This window comes from Mirounga leonina, unplaced genomic scaffold, assembly GCF_011800145.1.
Source record: "Mirounga leonina isolate KUSES-001 unplaced genomic scaffold, KU_Mleo_1.0 Mir_170, whole genome shotgun sequence".
In the NCBI taxonomy this organism is placed as follows: Eukaryota; Metazoa; Chordata; class Mammalia; order Carnivora; family Phocidae; genus Mirounga; species Mirounga leonina.
The window spans coordinates 23,441,231-23,458,149 of record NW_023270433.1 but is presented as its reverse complement, the minus strand read 5'-3'; the positions used below and the strand labels follow the sequence as shown (position 1 = coordinate 23,458,149).

The 16,919-nt window shown below is 40.9% G+C and overlaps 1 protein-coding gene across 2 annotated transcripts in view; it reads right to left on the bottom strand.

The window, feature by feature from the left end:
* Nucleotides 1–16,219, bottom strand: part of CTNNAL1 (catenin alpha like 1) — a 67,430-nt gene extending 51,211 nt beyond the window's left edge. For both annotated transcript variants that reach the window (XM_035016125.1, XM_035016126.1), the window contains exon 1: nucleotides 16,027–16,219. In XM_035016125.1, coding sequence (XP_034872016.1) covers nucleotides 16,027–16,149 — 123 coding nt within the window. In that variant the 5' untranslated portion in view covers nucleotides 16,150–16,219. The remainder of the gene's footprint in view (nucleotides 1–16,026) is intronic.
* Nucleotides 16,220–16,919: the final 700 nt, after the last annotated feature.

Sequence of the window (16,919 nt, the reverse complement as noted above, 5' to 3'; positions counted from 1 at the left end):
GCTTGAGCTGCTGTGAGAGTAGAGACAGCACCTTGTTCCCCTTGCATTTCACTCCACTGCCTAGCACAGTGTATAGGTCGTACAAAAGGGTAAGTGTGCCATACATGCTTACTGAATTAGCCAAACATTTTAAAATGACCACTGTAATCTACGTGTTATACTTCTCTGAGTGTTGTTGTAGACCCAAAGTAAATTAAATACCAAGAGTTTTAACACTTGATTCCAGGCCCTGAAATAAAATATAAAAGGTGACAAGTTAAGCTTGTTGAAACAAATATAAGTCTTCAAAATGTCCTAGAGAACTAGTACATGAACTATACTGACATATAAAAATATTTAAGCAATGTTACATAAAAAATACAGATCCTAAATAGTACATGTCCACTAAATATAACTGTGAAATGATTTATATAAGTGCATTAACAAAGACCAGAACAGAGAATTAAGAAAAGAGGAAGGGAATGGTTCTTTGAGCAACTACTATGTGCCAGGCACTTTATGTTATGGTATTAATAATTTAGAATCAGGAAGGCCTGGGTTTGAGCCTCGGCTCTGCCATTACCAGCTAAATGACCCAGGGAAATTTACTTAATCTTTCCAAATTTCCTCACCTATAATATTATTTTTAAATTTTTTAATATTTCCTAGATGCCAGTTCCTAAAGATGTTATCAGTGAACAAGACTAACACAACTCCGTCCCTATTCAGCTTATAGTCTAACAGGATAACAATAATGCAATCATATGAAATATATTTATTGCACACCTATCATATGCAATGATGAAAAAGCAATGTACAAGAAAGAAAGGCCCAAACTCTCATTCAAGTGGGAGGAGGGGAGACACGATAATCAAGCAAATAGGTAAACAAAAAAAATTAATGTAAATGCTATGCAAAAGATTAAAATAGGATAATATGGTAGAAAGTATTTGTGTAGCTACTTCAGATTAGTTGGTCTTCCTTCTATGAGGAAATACTATTTAAGCTAAGATCTAAATGATATAAAGCAGCCAAGCTGGCAAACACCAGGAGACAAAGCATTCTAGGAAGAAGATATAATTGTTAAAAGACAGAGAGAGAAAGGAAAAGAGATAGGGAGAGGGAGAGGGGTAGGGAGAGGGATATGGAGAGAGGGGGGGAGAGGGGGAGATGGGGAGAGAGAGAAGGGGAGCCTGTCCTGTTCAAGAAATGAGGTAAAGCCAGAAGTGGTCAAAGAACAGGGTCAAGAGGACAAATATAAACCAATATCCAGCAGGTGGGCAGGGATCAGCCATGGAAGGCTGTGAATTGGAGTAAAGAGTTTGTATTTTATTCTAAGTGTGACAGGAAGCCACTGAAGGGTTTCTAAGCAGGAAAGTGATATAATCTCTGTAGTTATTTATTTATTTATTTAAGAGAGAGAGTTGGGGGGGGGGAGCAGAGGGAGAGGGACAAGTAGATTCTGCACTGAGTGCAGAGCTCGTTGCAGGGCTTGATCTCATGACCTGAGCCCAAACCAAGAGTTCGACACTTAACCAACTGAGCCACCCAGGCGCCCCTGTAGCTATTTTTAAATGTGTCCATAAGTTCTTCGATATTTCTTCTTTTAAGAAGTAGAGCCTCATTTTTCTCCCCTTAAGTATGAATTGAGCTTAGTGACTCACTTCTAATGAATAACGTGGAAGCAATGGCATACTTCTGAGAGTAGGTAATAAAACACATTGTAACTTCCATCTCTCCCACTCCTCAATCTCAGATCAATCACTGTGGGAGAAAACCAGCTACCATATCTTGGAGGATACTCATGCAATTCTATGGAGAGACCCACAGGGGAAGAAACTGAGGCCTCTGGCCAAAAGGTAATGAAGAACTGAAGCCTCCTGCCTACAGCAAGAGTGAAGATGGGAACAAATTCTTCAGCCTCAGTCAAGTCTTCAGATTACCGTGGGTCCAGCCAACATCCTGATTTCCATCTCACAAAAGACCTTAATCCAGAACTACCAGGTAAACCATCACAGAATTCTTGACCCACAGAAACTATGAGACTATAATACAATAAATAAATATTTATTGTATTAAGGCTGTAAATTTGGGGTAATTTGTTATGTATTAATAGATAACAAATACATGTTTTGGTATCTGGAACTGGGGCAATGCTGTAACAAAACCCAAAATGTGGGAGTGGCTTTGACATCAGGCCTTGGAAGCTGAATGGACTTTGAGGAGTTAGTAAAAGCTAGAGAGTGCTGAATAAACTTTATAGAAGTATGGTGACCATTGAGAAGCTATGGGTGAAGGCTTAAAGGAAAATGAGAAAAATCTTATTGGAAACTGGAGAAAAGAGGATCTTTGTTATGTAATGGCAGAAAATCACCCCAGGAATGTGTAAATTACAGAATATACCTAATGAACTGGATGATCTAGCTAAGGAGATTTCAAGACAGATTTTGAAGATGCCACTTGGTTTTTGCTTAAAACATAAAATATAAGAGGTGAGATAGAAGCTAAAGGAAACACTGTTAAATAAAAAGAAGCCAGGCCCTACTGGGTTTGAAAATTCCTTGCTTCTCCAGAAGGCAAATGATGCTAAGATTAAGAATGGCTTCTAAGCAAAAACAAAATCTAGGCCACTGTCAGGAAAGCACGGTCTAAAGATGAAGCTAAGAGTGTGACTATAAAATCTTGTTAAGATCTCAGATGGCGTTCAGAGATGGTGTTCAAGGTGGTGTTCCAGAGACCCATTCACTTAAACAACAGGTCTCCTGAGAAGTTTTAGAGGTATAGTCCTCAGGAGCCCCAGCAAAAGCCCAAGTTAGAGCAGGGCTTATCATAAAGAGACTTGTGGGTATGGTTTGCCTAATTGAGTGAGCCCAATAAGATTCGCAGGAGACCCACAAAATTTTAAAGCTAATTATGTCAGGAGGAATGCTACCAGCTTGGACTGAAGGAGATAGATCAGTACAAAATGAAGAGAGGTTTCTGAATCCCCAAGCTTCCACAGGCAGGGAGCGGGCTGAGAAACTATGCAGCTACAAACATGGGCCACCTCTCATGAGCGAGGATGGCTCCGAGAGCAGTGCTAAGAGCCATGAAGAATCATTCCCACACCGCAGGTCTTCATCAAGGTACTGCTAACAGGTGTCTCGGTAGCTTTCAGAATACTGTGAACCAGTGATTCCTATTCTTATGTTTCCCATTTTCAAACAGAAGTATATGGCAGTTATCCTATGCCTATTCTGTTTGTTTGGTTTTGGTTTTTTTGGGGGGGTGTTATTGTTGTTTTAACAAAAATGTCCATAATGATTATTCTCTGCCTGTCCTACCACTGTAAGTTGTGTGTTTGGGAGCAGATAATTTGTCGCTGTAGTTCACAAGTTTTCAGATCAAATGGAACTATACTCAAGGAGCTACATCTAAGGAACTACACATACAAAAAGCCTCATCTGAATCAGAATTAGATGCCAAAATCTTGAATTTCCAGCCGATGCCCTAGAGGAATGAGACTTTTAGGAGGACTGGGGTGGAGGTTGTTTGCAAATGGGAAGAAAGTAAACGATCTGTGGCCAGAGGGTGGAGTGTGATGATTTTAAAATATGTCCACAAATTCTTTGCTATTCCTCCTTCAAGAGGTGGAGCTTCGTTCCCCTGTCCTTGAGTGTGGGCTGAGCTTGGTGATTCACTTCTAATAAAGCAGAAGTGACGGTACGCTACATTTATGGGCAGGTCATAAAGACACTCCGGTTTCAATCTTTCCCTCTCTGAGATTATTCACTCTAGGGGAAGCCAGTTACCATGTCATGAAGTCACCTGACCAGCCGGATGCAGTCTGACATGACAAAGAACTGAGGGAGGCCTCTGACCAACAGCGAGCGAGCAAGAGTCTGAGGCCTACTGCTTACAGACACGTGAGTAGTCTAAAACCAGGCAGGTAAGCCACTCACAAATTCCTGAAACACAGAATCTAAAATAATAAATGTTTGTTGTTTTTAAACGATTAAGTATGAGGTAACTTATTTTGCAGCAGTAAATAACTAATACAATCTCAAATGTTTTCTTGTTTTTTTTTTTTTTTAAAGAATACTCCCTTCTGGGGAGAAGAGTGGATTGATAAAGTGGCAAAAGTAGAAGGAGGGAGACCAGTTAGGAAACCATTGCAATAGTCCAGGTAAAAGATGATGTCAGCGTGGAGTACATGGATGGCTCAGTTGGTTAAGCGTCTGACTCTTGGTTTTGGCTCAGTTCATGATCTCAGGGTTGTGAGATCGGGCTCTGCGTTGGACTCCATGCTCAGTGTGCAGTTGGCTTGAGATTCTCTCCCTCCTGCTCATACTTTCACATTCTCTCTCGCTCTCAAATCAGTAAATCAGTAAAATCTTTTTTTAAAAATGCCGGCTTGAAGTAAGGCAGCAATAGTCAAGATGGAGGTAAACGGATAAACTGGATTATTTGATGGGTTAGACTGGTGTTGTCCAAGAGGACCCCTAAATGTGTGGTAGAAGAAACAGAGTGCATGGCATAACACTAACATCTCTATGTGGCAGGCACAAAAAAAGGTGTTTTTGCACAAATAATCTAATTTAATCTTCACAATAATCTTAGCATGTAGGCACTACTTTATCCCCTTTTTACAGAGAAGGCAGCTGACATTAAAAGATGCTTATTTAAGGTCTCACAGCTATTAAAAGGTAAAGCCAAGATTCTACAAGTCAGACAATTTGACTCTGAGACTGTACTTTATTTTTAATGATATATAACTTACATAAAACATTGTGTAAGTTTAAGGTGTACAACGTGATGATTTGATGCACATATACATTGCATATGATTCCACAATAAACTACAAATGATGACCACAATAGTTAGTTAACACCTTTACGACCTCACATAATTTTTTTTGTGTGTGGTGGTGGTGGTAAGAACATTTAAGATCTACTCTTTTAACAACTTTTAAGTATATAATACCGAGTTGTTAACATATAGTCACCATGCTGTACATCAGATCCCTAGAACTTATTCATCTTATAACTGGAAATTTGCACCCTTTGACCAGCATCTCCCTATTTTCCCCACCACATAGCCCCTCACAACCACCATTGGACTGTTTCTGTGGGTTTGGCTTTTGTAAATTCCACATATAAGTGAGATCATTTGGTATTTGCCTTCTCTGTCTGATTTATTTCACTTAGCATAATGCCTTTCAAGATCCATCTATGTTGTAGCAAATGGCAAGATTTCCTTCTTTCTCATGACTGAATAATGTTCCATTGTATATTTATACCACATCTTCTCCATGTATTTATCAATAGAAGGACACTGAGGTTGTTTCCATATCTTAGCTATTGTGAATAATACTGCAATGAACATGGGAGTGCAAATATCTCTTCAAGATCCCGATTTCATTTCCTTAGGATATATACCCAAAAGTGGGATTGCTGAGTCATATGATAGTCCTATTTTTAATTTTTTATGGAACCCTCATGCTGTTTTCCATAGTGGCTGAACCAATTTACATTCCCTCTAATAGTGCACAAGGCTTCCCTTTTCTCCACATCCTCACCAACACTTGTTTTCTTGTCTTTTTGATAACATCCGATTCTAAGGTATGAGTTGATATCTCATTGTGGTTTTGACCTAGTTTCCTTGATGATTAGTGATGCTGAGCATATTTTCATAAACCTATTGGCCATTTGTGTGTCTTCTTTCAAAAAATGTCTGTTCAGGGGCGCCTGGGTGGCACAGACGGTGGAGCATCTGACTCCTGGTTTGGGCTCAGGTCGTGATCTCAGGGTCATGAGATCAAGCACTGTGTTAGGCAGCGTAGAATCTGCTTAAGACTCTCTCTCTCTCCCTCTCCCTCTGCCCCTCCCCCACCCCGCTCCCACTCAAATCTTTTTTAAAAATGTTGAGATTTTATTAGTTTTGCTTTAGATTTTAAAATGTACAGATAAAAGTGAACTACCTTTCATTCCCTTCACACCCTTCCCTGAGGCAGGGTTTGAAGTGACTCCAATATGTATCAGATAAATAGTATTATACTGGGGCACCTGGGTGGCTCAGTTGGTAAAGCGACTGCCTTCGGCTCAGGTCATGATCCTGGAGTCCCTGGATTGAGTCCCGCATAGGGCTCTCTGCTCGGCAGGGAGTCTGCTTCTCCCTCTGACCCTCCCCCCTCTCATGTGCTCTCTCTCTCTCATTCTCTCTGTCAAATAAATAAATAAAATCTTTAAAAAAAAATAGTATTATACTGTATCTTTCTGGATTTGCTTTTGTTGTTGTTAAATTTGATAAATTTGAGATCTACATTGATATATGTAGATCTGGTGTATTTATTTTATACGAATCAGTCACAATTTATTGATTCACTCCTCTACTAATATGCATTTTGGTTGTTTCCAGTTTTTGTTATTAAAAGCAGTTCTGCAATAAACAAACAAATGTTCAGTTCCTCTGCCCATTTTTTTTTTTTTTAAAGATTTTATTTATTTATTTGACAGAGAGAGAGACAGCGAGAGAGGGAACACAAGCAGGGGGAGTGGGAGAGGGAGAAGCAGGCTCCCCACTAAGCATCCATCCCAGGACCTGGGGATCATGACCTGAGCCGAAGGCAGGCACTTAACGACTGAGCCACCCAGGCGCCCCTCCTCTGCCCATTTTTAAGTCAGATTCTTTTCTTGCTATGGAGTGGTATGAGCTCCATATATATATTATATTTTAAATGCTAACCTCTTATCAGATAGATGGTTTCAAATATTTTATTCCATTCTGTAGACTGTCTTTTCACTTTGTTGATTGCTTCTTTTCTTTGCAGAAGTTTTTTAGTTTGATGTAGTCCCACTTGCTTATTTTTGCTTTTGTTACTTGTATTCTTGGTGTCATATCCAAAAATCACTGCCGAGACCAATGTCAAGGAGATTTTTCCCTCTTTTCTTCTAGGAGTTTTATAGTTCCAAGTCTTACATTTAAGTCATTGGTCCATTTACTGGATAGGGGTCCAATTTCATTCTTTTGCATGTGATGATTCAGTTTTTCCAACACCACTTATTGAAGAAACTATCCTTTCCCCATTGGTTATTCTTGGCTCCCTTGTCAAATATTAGTTTACCATATATGTATGGATTTATTTCTGGCCTCTTGATTCTGTTTCATTGGACTATATGTCTGTTTTTATGTTGGTGCCATACTATTTAATTACTACAGCTTTGTAGTATGATTTGAAGTCAGGAAGTGTGTTGCCTCTAGCTTTGTTCTCCTTTCCCAAGACTATTTTAGCTAGTTGGAGTCTTTTGTACTTCTGTACAAATTTTAGGATTGTTTTTCTATTTCTGTAGGGAAAAAAATGCCTTTGGAATTATGATAGGGGATTGCACTGAATCTCTAGATGGCTTTAGGTGTTATGGACATTTTAATTCAGATCCATGAACATGGGCTATCTTTCCACTCATTTGTGTCTTCTTCAATTTCTTTTATCAAAGTCTTACAGTTTTCAGTGTACAGATCTTTCACCTCCTTGATTAAATATATTTTTTAAGTATTGTTTTGATGCTATGGTGAGATTGTTTTATTTCTTTTTCAAATATTTTGTTGTCAGTGTATAGAAACACAACTGATTTCTTTATGTTGATTTTTTCTCTGGCAATTTACTGAATCCACTCATTCTGTGTGTATGTGTGTGTGTCTGTCTGTGTGTAGTCCTTAGGAGCCTTTGATCCCTCCCCACACCAGACAGACCCTAAGGAACTCTTTGTACCACCTGGAGAACAGAAGACTTAATCACCATTGACTATTCCAAACAATTAACTTGGAAGAAACTCTAGAGTGAAAAGGAGTTTAAGTTGTGTTTATTACCAAAAGCTTTAGATTTTCAATTATATAGAAAAGATCAGCAATTAGACTAAAATGCCAACTATTGTTCAGTTCTGAAACACACATTTTGTTTCATTACAAGCATCCTCCCTAGTGCATAATTAGGTGTGGCTGTCTTCCTTTTACTCGAAGCAGCCTAGAAAATGTTTAATCAAATACAGGTATACATTTGAAACTGACATATACAGGAGTCAAATCAATTTATAAAATTCCTTATTAAAAGGTCAATTTATATCCTCAAATTATTCTCAAACTTTTTAAAAGGGAGGCTCAAAAAGTTATACATGTTGATTATTTTTAAAAAATGGGAAATGGAGTGCCTGGGTGGCTCAGTCAGTTAAGCCTCTGCCTTCAGCTCAGGTCATGATTTCAGGGTGCTGGGAATGAGCCCCATCTTGGGCTCCCTGCTCAGTGGGGAGCCTGCTTTTCTCTCTCCCTCTGCTGCTCCCCTTGTGTTCTCTCACTCTCTCTGCCAAATAAATAAAATCTTAAAAAAAAAAAAAAAAGGAAATATAGGAAAGACTAAAGAAATAAAAATTATTCATCATCACACAACCCCATGAGGATTTTGCCATAATTTTTCTCAGTCGTGTTTTATACATACTTAAATACAGTTTTACAAAATTGAGATCAAACTTCATGTGAAAAATAAGACTAGATAGCATTTAACACTCAGGCACTATTGCATGTGTTTTATGCAAATTAATTCATTTAATGCTTACATCTCTATGAGGCAGATACTATTATTACCCTCAACTTACAGATAAAGACCTGAACTTTGAAGAGGTAAAGAATTTGCCCAAGGTCACAAAGGGAGTAAGTTGCCTACACTGTTAGTAATTACACTGCTTCTTTCCTCCCAGGATTATGCTAAAGATCAGGGAAAAGACAGTTGATGAGAGTGCCTTGTAAATTATATGTGCCAAATAAAATTTTAGTTATTATTTTACAAAAATAGGAGGCATATTAAATTGGGAGACACAACCTGAAGACGCCCTGACCCGAGTCTAGAGTATGCCTGAATGAACTGGAGAAAGGAGGGCAGAAAGGCATCCTATGGGGAAGAAAGCATCTGATATATTGAAGAATTCTGCTGTGGAATAAAAGAATAAGAACTAGGGCTTATTTGATACCTTATTTGATACCTTCTAGTAAGAAGTAGGGCTTATCTGATACCTTCTAACAAAGGGTATCAAGAAGTAACAATCTCCAACAAAGTATATCCTAGCAGTTAAGAGAATGAACTCTGGCTTATTTTGCCTTTGTTTGAATTCTGGCTCTGTCATGTGACAATGACAAAGGTCATCTAACCTTTCCGTAACTCCATGTTCTCATTTGTAAAAACACGAATAATAATAGTACCCATTTCACAGGGTCATTGTGGGGAATACACTAGTAAATTAAATAAAGTATTTAGAATAGTGTCTGGTATATAGTAAACATTACATAATTGTTAGATATTACAGTTTACATTTCTAGAATCTTCTTTCCTCATGTTTGTGATCTTATTCTTATTTTCTAGAATAGCTCACAGTAATCTCTTCATTGAAATGGATTTTCTTAGTTTACTTACTTATTTTGTGGGGAAGCAAGAAAGCAAGTGAAGACCAGGAAGAAAAAAAATGGTAGTAGCCCAGATAAATGAACAATGGCTTAATAAAAAATTAAGGGAGCCAGCCTAGTACAGAGAAATTTGTCTCTGGGCTTAAACTCATTAGTGAGTTCTCAAAATAATTAGATATAAAAATTAGAGGTGCCTGGCTGGCTCAGTCAGTAAGGCATGTGGCTCTTGATCCTGTCAGGGTTGTGAGTTCAAGCCCCACGCTGGGCATGGAGCTATTAAAAAAAAAAAAAAAAAAGCTAATCAGCTATAGAAACCAGTATGGAAGAAAACACACCAAATCATGGGAGGTGTTTTAAAAGAATCAGAAAAAAAGGGCACTTTCACTTATTTTATGTGTTTTGTTTGCAAGTAAAAAAACACATATATTCACATACATAAATTAGCAAAGAGGGCCCCATACATTCTCTATTCATCTTCAATTAATGAGACAAGGATCCTGAAAAGCCTACAGGACAATACAGAGAGAAACAGAAAGACAAGGTGAGCTACCTTAGAAATGTGAGGGGTCTGTAAAATGGTGAATGAAGTAAATCTATCACAGACAGGAAAAGACTAGTGGGTGGTAGAATAACATTCCACACTAGGGTGGGGTACGTGGCAGACATCCCTCTTCCCTTCCTTGGATAAAAACATTTTAAGACTGGGAGTGGGCGTTTTGACAGGAAGAATAAAATGATTATTTTTTTTTAAGATGGGCTTTTTTTTAAATATTTTTATTTATTTGAGAGAGAGAGCACAAACAGCGGGGAGGGACAGAGGGAGAAGGAGACTCCCCACTGAGCAGGGAGCCCGATGTGGGGTTCAATCCCAGGACCCTGGGATCATGACCTGAGCAGAGGGCAGATGCTTAACCGACTAAGCCACCCAGGTGCCCCAAAAACAAAATGATTATTAAGGAAGGTGCAGAAAATGTGTTTAGGATCTAATCCAGGGCATTTTATTTTTTTTATTTTTTATTTTTTTTAAGATTTTATTTATTTATTTTGACAGAGAGAGACACAGCGAGAGAGGGAACACAAGCAGGGGGAGTGGGAGAGGGAGAAGCAGGCTTCCCGCGGAGCAGGGAGCCCGATGCGGGGCTCGATCCCAGGACCCTGGAATCATGACCTGAGCCGAAGGCAGACGCTTAACGACTGAGCCACCCAGGCACCCCAAATCCAGGGCATTTTAAACAGCTGTCTGAATGAGAAAATATAAAACAAATGAGTATATATAACATATATATGCACAGTATAAAGAAACGGAAGACATATGCAGCCAGCACCAACCTTAAGAGAACAACATTACCAGTACCTCTGACAACCCACATGCCTTGTGGACCCCTACCTTTCCACATCACCCACCTCCCTCTGCCCAAAAGAAACCACTGTCCTGATTTTGTGCTCATCACTTCCTTATTATTATTCCTTATTATTACTGCACAGATGTTATATCCCTAAATGATACATGGTTTCATTTTGCCTGCTTTTGAGCCTTTAATTTTTTTTCACTCAACATTATGTTTTTGAGATTCATCCATACTGATAATTATAACTGTAGTTCAATTATTTCGCTGCTGCACAGTATCTCACTGTATGAACATAACACAATTTATTTAAACATCCTACTGTTAAAAGACATTTAGGTAGATTTAGGTAGTTTCCAGTTTGGGGCCATTAGAAGTAAAAAAAAAATCAACATTTCAATCCATGTCTCTAATACACATGCAGGACTTTCTCTAGAGGGTATGGATTTTGGAGTAGAATTGCTGGGTCATAGGTAATACCCACCTTCAACTTTAGACTACATCAAACTGTTTTCCAAAGTGGTTTACTCTTGACATTCCCATTGGCTCCACATTCCTCACCAATACTTGTTCTCATTGTGGTTTTAATTTGTACTCCACTAATTTCTCATAAAATTGAATATCTTTTACATTTCTTTTAGCCATCTGTTTCCTATTACATGAGATGACTGTTTATTTTTACCAATCTTTAATAGGTAATCTTTTTATTTTCGATTCATTGCAGTCCTTTATTCTGGGTACTACCAATCATTTATTGGTGATTTGTGATGCAATCATATTCTTCCACTTTATGGCTTATCCTTTCAATTTTGATAAGAAGACATTCTTCATTCTAATGGAGTCAAATTTATCAATCTTTGTTCAGAATTTTTACTTCTGGTATATTAAAAAATCACTTCCCACCATGAGGTAGTGAAGATATTGCCCAGTTTTTTGGGTTTTTTTTTCCTAAAAGTGTCACACGTTTTCACTTTCATATCGATGTCCTTAATCTATCTGGAATTGATTTTTGTATATCGTGTGAGACAAGGATCCAATTTCATATGTTACTATTAGATAACAATTGTTTTAGCCCCATTTTTTAAGTTTTTCCTTTCCCCACTAACCAGCAGTGCCAATTCTGTGATTTATCAAGTTTCCACATATGTGTGGACCTGTTTCTAGGTTCTCTGTTCCCTTTCACTGGTCTATTGCCTTAATTATGATAGCTTTATAATGCCTTGAAATCTTCCCACTTTGTTTTTCTTCTGGCTATTCTTGGCTCTTTGCTCTTTCATATAATTATATGAAATTATAATTACTTTTTATCAAATTCTACTCAAAAATCCTGTTGAAGTTCTCATTGGAATTGTATCAAATTTATGTGTCTATAATATTGAGTCAATCTAGTCATAAACACAGTACTTCACTCCATTTATCTAGATCTACTATGGCTTTCAATAAATTTTTAAAATTCTTGGGGTGCCTAGCTGGCTCAGTGTGTGGAGCATATGACTCTTGATCTCGGGGTTGTGAGTTTGAGCCCCAAGTAGGATTAGAGATTACTTAAAAAGAAAATCTTTAAAAAACATAAAAATTTTTAAAAATTATTTTCACAGAGTTTGGCATCTCTTTTGCTATGCGTATACTCTTAAGAACCTCATTTTCTGCTGTAATTTATTCTAATAATATTTATGTATTTTTTTTAGAATTACTTTTTTTTTAATGTAGAAAAATGCAGTTGACTTTAGTATCCTACATTCAGTGAGCTTACTAAACCTAGTTTTTATGACTTATCTGTAGATTCTTGAAAGTTTTGATTTTTTTCCTTCTCTCTTTACACCTTTCACTTCTTATCTCATTGCATTGGTTAGGATTTCCAGTACAGTGTTGAATAAAAGCTGCAATAGCACATATCCCTCCTCTTGTTTCTGGTTTTAAAGGAAAAATTTTGTCTTGTTTTGTTAAGATTTATTTATTTATTTGAGAGAGAGCAAGAGCACAAAAGAGCACAGGGTAGAGGGGCAGAGGGAGAGGGAGAGAGTGAAGTTCAAGCAGACTCCCTACTGCACATGGAGCCTGACTCAGGGCTTCATCCCAAGACCCCAAGACCATGACTTGAGCCAAAATCAAGAGCCAGACACCTAACAGACTGAGCCACCCAGGTGCACCAGGAAATGTTTGTTTTAAATTTGACTTGTTGCTATGATGTTAACTGTAGGTTTTCTGCAGATACTCTTTATCAGGTTAAGGAAGTTTTCTTTTATTACTAGTTTGCTAAGTGTTTTTATCATGGTTATAATTTGGACTTAATTGAATACTTCTTCTGCAGCTACTGATAAGAACATGTATCTTTTCTAATACATGAATGCAGAAAACAATACACATTTGCCTAATACTAACTCAACCATGCATTCTTAGAATAAGGCCAGTAACCCAGAACTTTTTACTTGTAGAGTCAGAAGAGGTTAGATGATACCTGCTTAAAACTCAATAAATTTTATGATGCTAGTCTTACTTGCTCACCTCAAGACCCTGTCTTCTTTACAGCATCGTTCCTGACTCATCCATGCCTTCTCTGAGCTCTTAGAGCATTTACTATTGATGTTACTCATTTGACACTTGGCATGCGTTAATTTTTGTATGTCCTGTCTCCCAACTTGACTACAAGTTCCTCAAGAAGCAGCTAGTAAGTACACAATAAATGATCACTTAAATTATTCTTGGGCGCCTGGGTGGCTCAGTTGGTTAAGCGACTGCCTCCGGCTCAGGTCATGATCCTGGAGTCCCAGGATCGAGTCCCGCATCGGGCTCCCTGCTCCGCAGGGAGTCTGCTTCTCCCTCTGACCCTCCCCCTCTTATGCTCTCTCTCTCTCTCTCTCATTCTCTCTCTCAAATAAATAAATAAAATCTTTAAAAAAATAAAATAAAATAAAATAAATTATTCTTGTGATAAAATGGTGAAACATGAGTTGGATAATAATGCAGCATCCTTAAAAAATGAGACTTCTGGACATGAATTTTCTAGAAAGGTGAAGTTTTAATCAGCTAATAGTCACTGAAACTTAAAAATCACTCTAAATTGTACTCCACACTTTCCTGCTTTGTTAACAGTGTTCTGGCCATGCTTTATTCATTTCTTGATTCTAAGCAAACTCAACTGTTACTTGTTGAGTACAGTCAATCATTAGGAATGTCAGTTATGGTACTGTACTAAAGATACAGCTGTGGATACATAACATGTGGGATGCAGAACCTCGGCTATGACCCTGAATGAATCTTTAATAAGGAAGAAAAAAAAACTGGCATTTTTTCCCCCTTTAGCACTGACCTCTAGTTAACTCTAAGCAGCAATTCACAGGACTCACAGATTCACACATTTCCTCCTCCACTCCACCCTCTTTTATCCCAGAATTACACAATGCAGAGCTGTAGGACTGATACATTTTTAGCAGTGATACTGTGAAAAGTTACCATTTCTCCAGATTACAACTACTTTCCACCTTGCTTTTCCACTGTGGACTCCCTTCTCTGTACCTACTACTAGCTGACCTCATCACTGCTTCTAATCTCTAGAGAGAAACAGCATATGGTGTAACTAAGCACAGAATCTGGAACCAGAATGCCTGGGTTCAAATGCCAATTTGACATTTACAGTTCAGAGCCCCAGGATAAGTTACTTAACCTCACTATTCCTCAGTTTCCTCTTCCATAGAATGAGAATAAACACATATCTAACCTCATAAGATTGTTATGAGAATGAAAGCAGTTAATATTTATAAAGTGCTTAAACCATTACCTAACATATAGTAAGCAACACACATATTGTTAAATAAATGGATAAAATACTGTCAGGTTGAACTCCACCACTCTCTTATCACTCTTAAATCTACTCCAGTATTTCTCATTTTGGGTTGTGGTTGTATTGGTCGTAGCGGTGGCAGACATTATTAACCGATCCTAGCACTCCTTCTCTCTGGTCAGTGCCTCCCTCACATGGAAGGGAAGGGGGGGAGGTGTGTCAGGTGTATTCATTCACTGTTCTGTTAGCCAAGCTAAAGTAAGCACAGGTTAAAAAAAAAAAAAAGCTGTTTATTTAATCAGCATAACAGGAATCCAGGGACATGTGTGACTGCTATTTTCAAACATTTGCAGGGCTGGGATGGAGAAGAGACAGCATTTAAAATTATATGGAAGAGCTACAGTCTCCCCATCACTGAACATGTTTAAGCAGGAGACTGGTGACCAGGTGTAAGGATGCTGTAAGAAAGAATTTTTTAATTTGGAGTCAGATAAACTTTAAGATTCCTTCTACCTCTAAAGTCTTGGCAGTACTAGCGTGAGTCACAAAGACATCACAATCTAGTTGTGAATCACACATCGCCAACGCGCTCCTGAAGGCACAGAATTCTTCACTCCCCACAGTGCTTGGCACATTACAACAGATCGAGGTGAGGAATTCTAGCCCTCAGGCTGCGTATAACTCGGCTCACAGTAACAAAAACTTCTGTAAAACTCGGCGCGTCAATTAGCTGATCCCAGACTTCTGTTACGACCAACAAATACAATAAAGCATACATCCCAGACGGGATTTGGCAAAAAGATGTGCATCCGGATTAACTCCCAGACAGTGCTTCGCTGCACTCTTCCGAAGCCAGACAAAGCCGCCTCAAGTGAGCGGCAGGTTAAGGGGCAGGGGCAGGCAGGGTGGCCCGGGGGGGGGGGGGGGGGGAAGGGGGGCCCCGCGAGCAGGCACGCGCAGGGGACAGGGACAAAGGCCTCGGGGAGAGCACGCTGGACTTGGAGGCCGGCAGGAATGCCCGGGCCGGAGTGCCCAGCAGTCGGGGTGTGGACTGGGGATGCAAACGTGTGGGCGCCCGCAGGGTCCTCCCTGCCTCGGGTGAGCCCGCGCGGGGCCCCTCGCTGGGCCGGGGGCCGCCGAAGCCACAGCCCGAGGCGGGTCGCGCGGGGCAGGCCGGGCGGCGCACCTGCCTGCCGGCCTCTCGCGGCCGCACTGGGCCCCCCCCCCCCCCCCCCCCCCCCCCCCCCCGCCGCGCAGCCCACTCGGCCTCGCCGCCGGATTTCGGATGGTCCAGACCAAACGCCGCCGCCGCAGCCGAGGCCGGTCCCCCAGCCTCAGACAGGCGGCCCGACCCGACGCCGCAGTCCTGCTGGGAATGGGGGGCAGCGGCTGCCTCCCGCCGGGCCCGACCCGGCCCCGGGCCGTGCGAGCGGCCGCCGCCATCGCGGGCCGCGGCTGGAGGGAGACGAGGGGCCGCGCCGGGCGCCACTTTACCTGAGAGACCAGCGGGAGCAGCGTCTGCTCCACCGAACGAGTTTTGATCTCCAGTCCCGAGTCGAAGGCGAAGCCCGACGGGCCGGCGCCGCCAACGCCTGCCGGGCCCGAAAAGGCGGCCATGGCCCTCGGCCCGTCGCGCAGCCGGGACGCCGCGCCACTGCGGGCCCGCCGCCCGCCACCCAGCACGCCCGCGACGGCGGCAATGCTACCGCGCCGCCCGAGGCCCCGCCCCCAGCCGAGCCCCGCCCCCTGGCAGCCACGCCCCCACGCGCTCGGGTCTAGGGTCTACCCCGCAGCCCGGCTGGGTCTGTCGTGCTCTGACTCGCCCCCGCCAGGACGGACCAAACTAGACACCTGCGGGCCTCCCACGGCTACGTGGCCTCTCACCGGGAAGAGGACAACTATCTCTAGCAAAGCATTTCGTCCTCCTGGTAGGTGACTCGGCTTAACTCCGAATTCCCACGAGGATTTCTAGAAGCTGAGCTAACTGGTGGAGCAGAGAATCACAGTCAAGTCTGTAGGAAGGGTCTTTTACCCTGAGACAGGAATTTTGCCGGTAAAGCGTCTTTCTGGAGCTTTCCTGAAGGTCCCACTTCCCCTTGGCTCCTCTTCTGACCCTCTCATTCTCACAATTTGGGCTGGATTAAGAGTGAAACATTTGATAATGCAGCCTTAAGGAGTACCTGAGCACTTGGCAAGGAGGCAATGATTTGGGTATCTTTCAGGCTACTGTTCAAAATTACTCTTCAAAAGGAAATTAGAGCATATGGAAAAGCTTCACCTACTGTTCAACACTATTACATTTTAAAACTATTTTCTTAAGTAGGCTCCACACCCAGCGTGGAGCCCAAGGGGGGCATGAACTCATGACCCTAAGATCAAGACCCGAG